This window comes from Chamaea fasciata, unplaced genomic scaffold (assembly GCF_029207755.1).
Source record: "Chamaea fasciata isolate MVZ Bird 193981 ecotype frontalis unplaced genomic scaffold, bChaFas1.0.hap1 SCAF_7, whole genome shotgun sequence".
In the NCBI taxonomy this organism is placed as follows: Eukaryota; Metazoa; Chordata; class Aves; order Passeriformes; family Sylviidae; genus Chamaea; species Chamaea fasciata.
In genome coordinates, this window is record NW_027094092.1 from 38,297,725 (window position 1) to 38,306,248 (window position 8,524).

General features: G+C 54.0%; 1 protein-coding gene across 1 annotated transcript; it reads right to left on the bottom strand.

Moving 5' to 3' along the window:
• Positions 1-2,980: 2,980 nt before the first annotated feature.
• On the bottom strand, positions 2,981-4,767 carry NKX2-8 (NK2 homeobox 8). The gene is made up of 2 exons (XM_066186900.1): positions 4,602-4,767; positions 2,981-3,525 (listed from the first exon to the last, which is right to left on the bottom strand). The coding sequence occupies exons 1-2, from the start codon at positions 4,765-4,767 to the stop codon at positions 2,981-2,983; spliced, it is 711 nt and encodes a 236-aa protein (XP_066042997.1).
• Between the last annotated feature and the right edge of the window lie 3,757 nt (positions 4,768-8,524).

Below are 8,524 nucleotides of genomic sequence, written 5' to 3' on the forward strand. Positions count from 1 at the left end.
GAGATGATTTTGTGCTTTATCAAAAAACAAGTCAAAGTACCAGAAAATACACTGAAAGGTGCTAAGTTTCTCTTGCCCTAAAACTGTTATCAATGGCATTTGTTAAGAAGTATCTCCTAGATACAACTTAACCAGTGGTAAAGGTAACTATTTTCTTTGTTAGATGCGCTTAAAATTTAGACAGATTCATTTGTTTCTGTCAGGAAAAAATAATATTTTCAGTCCCACTCTATCCTCTTCACAAGACTTTTTCTTTACTGTAAATCTCCATAGACCATTGAATTGTCTCATTATTTAATACATTACTCTTTCTACTTGGATGCATTAAATTAAGGGTGCTGCTTGTCTCCGTGCTTGAACATGACTCTGCCGTCTTCCCTGCACCCCTATTGAGATGACTTCACTCACCCTGCAAGAGCACCTCGTTAGCCTTTGCCAGTACCCGAGAACTGCACCTTTCCCACTCCCTGGACTTTGTAAAAGACAACACTCAAAAATCGCACAGTTTTTGTGAAGAAACCCACATCAGGTGACGTTGCAGCCAGTTATCAGAGAAAATCACAGAACCTGGGATTGGGAAGGATATCCTCTGCCATTACCTGAATGTACAGTAGCTCATAAAAGCAGTAATTTAAGGAAGCCCTCCTATTTTACAGAGCCTTCCTATGGTGTGTTGGCTCCTGGACAGGACAGCAGTTCAGATGAGTGAGGAGCCAGGGAAGGACGCTTCCAGGTGAGATGCTGCAAACACTTGGGAAGCTGACGGTGGGTAGATTTGTGCTGAGGAGAAGCAGTCTTATCCCATTGTCTTTGTTTCCTTTTTTCAATGACGTTATCACACTATTTTCACAGATGATCCTACGGCATAGCTGGGTGGCAAAGGGTTAAAATGGAGGGCAGCATCTGTACTTTTAAAACTACATGGGACAAAGTCCATTGCTTGAAGTCTGCATCCTTTCTCCCTACCCACCCGCTCCCCCCACCTCCTCCCCGCCCCTCCCCTCCTTCCAGTAATCATTTATTATAGAGGGGTTTTATGATACAAATTTGATAATCTCCCATACACATTGGCACTGTTCTAATTGGAGTTGTAAGCCCATAAAATTCAAGCTCTTTGTTTTTATGAAGGCCACAAGGTTTTAAAAGATGCTATTGTACCACCTAAAACCCATAAAATTGTCACTAGGGACTGATTAAACAGTCCTGAATTGAAACAGTGCGGATTTTGTCTAGGTCCTTTTCATGCACAACAATGCTCTTTTCAACCTCCAAGACAAAAGGAGGTTTAAGGAGCGATTCTCTGGGAGATTCTTCTAAGATAACCCCATCCATATGGGAGACAAGGTGGCCAGCAGCTGAGACGAAAAAAAAAAAAAAAAAAGATTTCGGATGACAGGAGGAAAAATAAAGGGAAAGGGGCAGGAGAAAGACAACAACGACAAAAAAAATCAAAACTCACCAACCAACCAATAAAACCAAACCCAGGTGACACAGAAGCTGTGTTTCCCCAGGTCCTTCCCGAACAGCCCAGAGGCCTTATCCGCTGTGCGCCTCCGTCTTGGCACACGGCCCCCTGTCCAAGCAGGGAAGGGGATGTAGGTGGGACGACTGGCGTCCCTTCAATCTCCCCAGCCTGTCCTGCACTGTTCGATCCTCCCGCACCGAGGACAGAGACGACACCGAGTCGCCCAAGTAGAGAGTGCGAAGCCCTGGGTGAAGTAGGGCTGGGCGGAGAGCAGGGCCGTTCTGGCGGGGTAGGCGACCAAAATCACCCACGGAAACCGGCGTATGCTTTTGGTCGCCTCCTTCTCCGCGACGACAGCACCTCCCAGCCTCGCTCTCCGTGGGCTCTCTCGGATGTGTAGGCAGCACACCACATCCCAGGGGCATACCTCGTCCAAAATTAACCCCTTCCAGGGAATTAAAAAAAAAAAAAAATCCCCACTCAAATATCTTCTGCAGGTCCCTTTCCGTCAACACCTTTTCTTCAGCGGCCGCGTTGTCTGCATCAATCCCTGTGGGGTCTTTGCCCTAAATATTCCTTCCCTCTGCATTCGTGGTCCGCAGGTGCCGTCGGAGGGATGGAAGCAGCCGGTCTAGTCCATATTTCAGGGACTTGGGTTTAGCTTTGTAGGGGGGTTTAGAGCTTTCCCCCCCTAGCGATTGGCAGAAAATATGTTCTTATTTTCACCCCAAAGTAATAAAATCGATAGTTTATCAAATAGCTTCGAAATTAAATTTTCTCAGCTATTCTTCCCCAGTCGAAATTTGAAACGATTTCAAGCTAACGGAAAGCTTGGTTTAATTCTGGATCCTGCCTTAGCGGCTCTACGGAAGACATCGCCGCTTAAAACGCAAAGTCGTGAGGAGCGGGAGTCTCCAGGGCAAGAGACTCCGGGTTCACGCTTCCCGTAGGAATTATCACCGTGTTTACAGTGAGATGCTTGCAGCAAAATTTATTTGCCGTTTACCGGCTCATATGGATTAAATAAACGAACTTGAAATTCAAATTCGACTGGAGCTATCGAGACAAGTATTTAAGATCTTTTAGCATAGGAAGCAATCCTACGAAACAGTCCCAATCGTCAAAACTAAGCTTCTCCGCCGGGAAAAATTTATTTGCCAAAAATCATTTTATTAGTCACTGGAAGAGTCAGCTATTTCAAAATACACTAGGTCGCTAGGATGATCATTAATTTTTAACAAGGAATCTCTCGAATAGGAGGAGGAGGAGCGCAGGTTTTACAAAATTCGCGCCACACGCGGCATCCTCGCCCTCGGGTGAGGCCGGCGCAGGGGAGCGCGGCCCCGGCCAGCTTGATCTCGGCCTGCCGCCGGCCCGGGGCCGCGCTCCGCCGCCCGGCCCGCCCGAGCCGGCCCCGCGGTGCCCCGGCGCCTTCCCCGCGCTACAGCCCGGGGCTGGGGCGGGCAGCCCCGCACCCTTGGGATGAGTCCGGCCCCAGAGGGCTAAGTGTCGCTGTCACCATCCCCAGGAGACGACGGCGGGGTGCGCTAAGTGCTGGTACGCGGGGAAGACGCCCAGGGCGGCAGCGGGCGGGCAGGCTCGGTAGCCCTGCAGGGCGAGGGCGGCCTGGGCGCTGCATCCCGCCAGGGCGCAGCCCAGCTTGGGGCGCGCTGTGGGCGCCGGCGGACTGGCGGGGCAGCCGCGGCAGGGCTCCCCGTCCCGCACCAGGACCGGCACCACCACCCGGCGAAGCAGGGCGGGCGGGCGCGGCTGGGGGCTGCCGGGGCCCTCGCTTCGCGCCCGCTTCATCTTGTAGCGGTGGTTCTGGAACCAGATCTTCACCTGTGTGGGGGTGAGGCTGAGCAGCCGGGCCAGCTGCTCCCGCTCCGGCGCCGAAAGGTATCGCTGCTGCCGGAACCGCCGCTCCAGCTCCAGTGTCTGCGCCTTGGAGAAGAGCACCCGCCGCTTCTTCTTCTTTTCCTCGGCCTCCGAGCCGCGGGCGGGGAGAGACCTTTGGGTGGAGTCGGGCAAGCTCATCTCCGGGCCGCTCTCGTCGGAGGCTGGGGACAGCGAGTGGGTTAGAGAGAGGGAGCAGCCGGGGCCCGGGAGCGGGGCAGGCATCGAGGAGGCCGCCGAGAGCTGAAACGCCTCTCGCAGGGAGAGCCCCGGCAGTCTACCGGGCCGGATTAATCCCAACAGTCAACGAGAGATGTGAGCTAACCCCACGAATACATTAAACCTAGCGCACGGGACGGAGCGGGCTGTCCTCCCGCGGGGAACCCGCTTTTCCCCGCCGGCAATCTCCGCAGGAGCACGGCCGCTCCGCCGCGCACAGCCCGAGGGTTGCGGGCTGCCAGCCCTCGTGTTCCCTAGGTGCTGAAAGAGAATATGGGGCTGCCTGGTCCTTTCATAACTGCTGTTCACTCGCCGCTCGATTACCTTAATATTTAACCTATCCTGGTGGTGTTCCCGCACCCAGGCAAGGGACGATCTCCCCCTGCGCACATACAGGTACACAATAAACGCCGTATATCTGCGGCACCATTTCAGTGTACGAGGTGCGTACACAGCTGGCTGTGCGAACTGGAGCCTGCCCGCCGCGGCGGCAGGTGCGTGGGTGTAGGCGGTGGCGCGCCCAGGGCGCTCCGAGGCCGCTCGGGGAAGTCAGGCACGGGGGGATGCTCAGCTTTCCTCTACGGAGCGTGCGGTGGCCTCAAACCCTTCAGCACAAAAAGATCGGATTTCTTGCACCAGTGAAAAGGGGGTAAAAAAATAATCCGGGAAATGGGCTTAAACGATAAACGCGCAGAGAGAGGTGGCCACAGCCTGAGATTTTGGGTTCTGCCATAGCTGGGAATATACACAGACCTATTAAAAGAAGTCCCCAAAACCTCTCAAAATAACCCACAACAAAAAACAAACCCTGTTTTCTGTCTTAACATTGTGGCCGGGGCATTTCTGCTGTTTCGTTGTTGCAATTCAGTAAGATTTTATAAAATTCCCAGCCTGGATTTCCCCGGTCCTGTAGGCTACGTACACTGTCGATTCGCTGCTTCGCATCTTCCTTAAAGGAAGGGGAAAACAAATGAAAGATAATTGTGCGGGGATGGCGAATTCCTGTTCGTTTTATACTCACAAGGATAGTGATTTCTGTCTGTTTCTATCCACCCTCGATACGGCGAGCCGGTGTAGTTCTCCGCTGGGTGGTGATGGTCAGAGGCTTGCTTTATGCTATTAGCATCCTGCTCTGGTAAATCCAAAATGCTCCTCACTGTAAAACTGATCCTGCCAGATGTGGCCATGGTGGGTTGTGCACCCCGGCCCCCCCCCCCCCCAAAAAAAAAAATAGATATCACCCCAAACCGAACCCCCTTCCTTAAAAGCTGCGAGGAAAGAATTGCGTCCAGTTACTGGGGAATCTCTCGGCTCCACAGGACCTTCCTTTCCATCACCATCTAACCCCAAATATTAGTGTCGTTTACAGAGGTGTCCTGTTTATATAAACAGTCCTCCCCACTGCAAACACTGCCTGCTTTCAAACCGTCCCTGTCTATAGGATGCTAAGTACCTGAATTAGTCAAGTGCTAAAGCCCTAATGGGAGTAGGTGTAACCCCCCCTCCCGCCACCCCCATGAGAGAATAACCCGTTACCTCCCAAAGACAGCAGGAAACAGGCGTCATCATTACATATTCTGTCTGATTAGCCAAAAGTGGGGACAGATAATGGTAATTGTTAGCAGTGAATAACATCTTGGGTGGCATGTGGATGACCAACAACCACCCCCCTCCATCCGCCACCGAAGCCACCAGCGTCCCTTCTATCCGCAGACAAAGTGAATCCTCCCAGGACATCCGCAGAGCATGCCGAGAGCCCCCTCCCCACTTCTCCCTCTTTATTCTCCCCCCCCCCCCTTGCCTCTTTCTTTAAATCTGGAAGGAATTTAAGTCGGTTTTTGTTTTATTTTCTGGGTTATTTGTAGTGCTACCTCAAATTCTCTTCTTGTTGTTAGCAGGTTTCCTACCCTCAACTGGGCATTTTTCACACCTCGGCTGAGGTCTCGGCGGGGAAGGCTGGCGGGTGTGTGCGTTAAGGAGCGGGATCTCTGGGATGGGGTTTTGTGTCTCCTGGGCATGGTAGATGTAAGGTGCACCTTTTTCTCGAGAAAAATGGTGGCGGGAGCTTGGCATACTCGGTCTTTAAAGAGAGTTGGGAGGGGGCTGGGTGATTTTTTTTTTTTTTAATCACCAGTTTGCGTTGTACTAACCCAGGGAATATCCCCTCGGGCGGGGTGTATGACTGTCTGAAATGTCTCCAGCTGGGGAGAGGGAGAAAAGATCAAACACGGCGCGTCTATTTATCCGCGCCGACCGCCTCTTCATCTGTCGAAAGAGGCAGCAAACGAAGCCGAGGACCGGCGCCCCGCGGGAGGAGGGTGCTGACACTGTCTGGGCACGGTTCGGGGACGTCCTGCGGCAGCTCTGCCAGACAAGCACCTTCTCTCATCTTCACCTTCTCTTCACGGGGCGGCCCCGCGAAGCTGCGGCCGGACTTTGCCCAGCCTCGGTGGCCGCGGAGGGCTTAGAAGAAAATACGCTACAGAAACAAGCAGTCCAGCGCGCCGTTCTCATGCAAACCAGCAGTGACAGGGCTCGGTCCCCGGCTGCAGGGTGGCGGTAGAAGTGACCGATGGGGGCGATGTTTCACGCGGGTCGCGCAGCGTGGGTCAAGCAGTGGGACCGCAGCGGGCGGAGGCGGGACACGCTCCCCCCGCCCGCCGGCGGCCGCCTTCCCCACAGCTCTCCGCCGGCTCCACGGGAGGGACCGGCACACACCTCGGAAAGCAGCGGGAGGCGAGTCCGGCTGGACGGAGGAAAGCCTGGAGGGAAGGAGACACCCAGCCTCTCCCCAGCTGATCAGCTTTCCTTTGAATGCGGGCCGAGGCTCTCATAGCTCATCCCCAACGGGGGAACGCCGCAAAACCTTGCGGCGATGCGCTGCGAGCCCGCAAAGGGAAGCTCAGATACACGCGGAGATACTCTTGTCTCCGGCCGCTTTGTCGGTTCTAATTTCCCTGTCCAAACAGGCATCTATAAGTTATTGTGTATAGTTATATCTGTCCAGTTCCACGCTCGTCCCCCAGACCTGCTGCCCGCGTGCCCCCGGCCACCACCGCCCCTCCCCGCCCTGGTCCGGGTGTCGCTTCTCGGAGCAGTTACAATTCTCGGGGAAAATGTCAATAGAGCAATAACGACAAGGGAGAGGTGAGATTTATATCGGCGAGATTTGTGGGCGAGATGAACGGGGCACAAGGCTTCATTTGGCCACCTTCCCGCATATTTCTTCGGGACTGGACAGGCTCCATATAAACGATTCCCAGGCCGTGATTACTGCAGCCACCTATCAAGCGTGCCTGGTGACAGTAGTTATCTCCCAGCTCCGAGCACAGCCTCCCAGCCGTCCTGGGTGGTCGGAGCGAGGGGAGCACAAATACATGCCAACTGCTAGGCCGTGAACAAAAGAGAAATGTAGCCCTATGTCCCGGACCTGTTGGAAGCATTTGTTCCAGTCAAGATTTTGCATTTGTTCAGATCTGGAATAATAGGTGATTGACGCCTTCCCACAATGTGCTTTAACTCTCCGGGATAAATCGGAGCTTGTTCCTTGTTGTCATGGTTTTCAATAGGGTTCAATGGGATTGAACCACTATCGACTCTGCTTTACGTCTCCGGCAGCCCCGTCCATACAAATTTATTAGTTACGTCTTTTTAAATGAGATTAAATTGAAACGACGTGTCCATCCTCGGCGGATCGGCTACTCCCGCGGTCGCCCCTGTGTCCCCTTCGGCCCCGACTGCCCGTGTCACCGGCGGGGCAGCCTACGCCCGGCGAAGGGACCGGGGGGCAAGGCCCCCCCGCTGCCAGGTACGGCCACGCTCACCTGCCCGGGCCCGGCCGGCAGCTCCGCCGCTGCCCCGCGCTCCCGAGCGCCCCGAGTATAAAAGGAGACCGAAAAGTGCTTATTAATATCTTGGCCCCGCGGGCAAATATTTGCTGAGTGCCTGCGCAGGAGAGTTTCGGGGGGGTCGACCAGAGGAGGGGACGGGGCCGGGGTTCAGAGCGCCACAAACTTATACAGTATCCGTGGTGGCTCTTAAGAGGAGTTTGCCAAGGACACTCTAAAGAAAGTGCAAAAACTTTGCAAGGAAAAAAGTCAGGATGAGAGAAAGAGAGTCTACTTCAGTGACCTCTCTTAGCCTTTTAATCTATTTAACATCCTAAGCCCACACTGATGTGTAGAAATAAGTAAATGGTACTCTTCAAGCCTTAAGAGCTCTTCAGCGTCAAATATTTGCACTTACTCTTAGAGTTTTTTCTCAAATAGCGCAAGACACATTCCCCTTGGACGAGCCGAGCTGTCTAAATATACCTACGCATTGTTATCTGCGGGAAACGGTTTGCTTCAAAGGCAGAACGTAATAACCTGAAATGTTTCATCTCTTGGTTTGCTTGAGAAAGACTTGGGCGGTTTTCAGCTCTGGCTGGCCGGCCTCATTTCGGGGTTTGCCGGTTCAGATTTCACTCTCCCCCGCCAAACTCCTGCGTGTCTGCCCACGGGACCCCGGACCTGCCGTTCCCCTGGGAAGGCATCCTTGGACCGAGAGGTGGGATTGCCGCTAACTTCTCTGTACAGGCCGCTTGGGTGGGTGTCCTGGGCGTCCCACCGAGAGCCGCCTCTTACCCGACGGGTATCCACGGAGGGGGAGATGGGGCAATCATTTCTCCAGGCTGTTAGAAGTAGGCGGCAGGGCCCACGCTTGTGCTCACCCGCAGGTGCGGTGGGGTCCTATGGCAGGATCCGCCCCGCCATGAGCACGTCTCTGAGGGCCCACGGGGTGAGACCTTGTCGGCTCCTACGGACCCGAAAGGGATGGCCGCGTGTGCCCGACCACCTCGTCCTTCCAGATAAATCCACAGAAACACTTCACTGCCCCCAGGCCCTCGCCGGTTGAAATGAATTTTCACCTTTGCGAAGGGGTCAAAAAATTTTTAAAAATCTT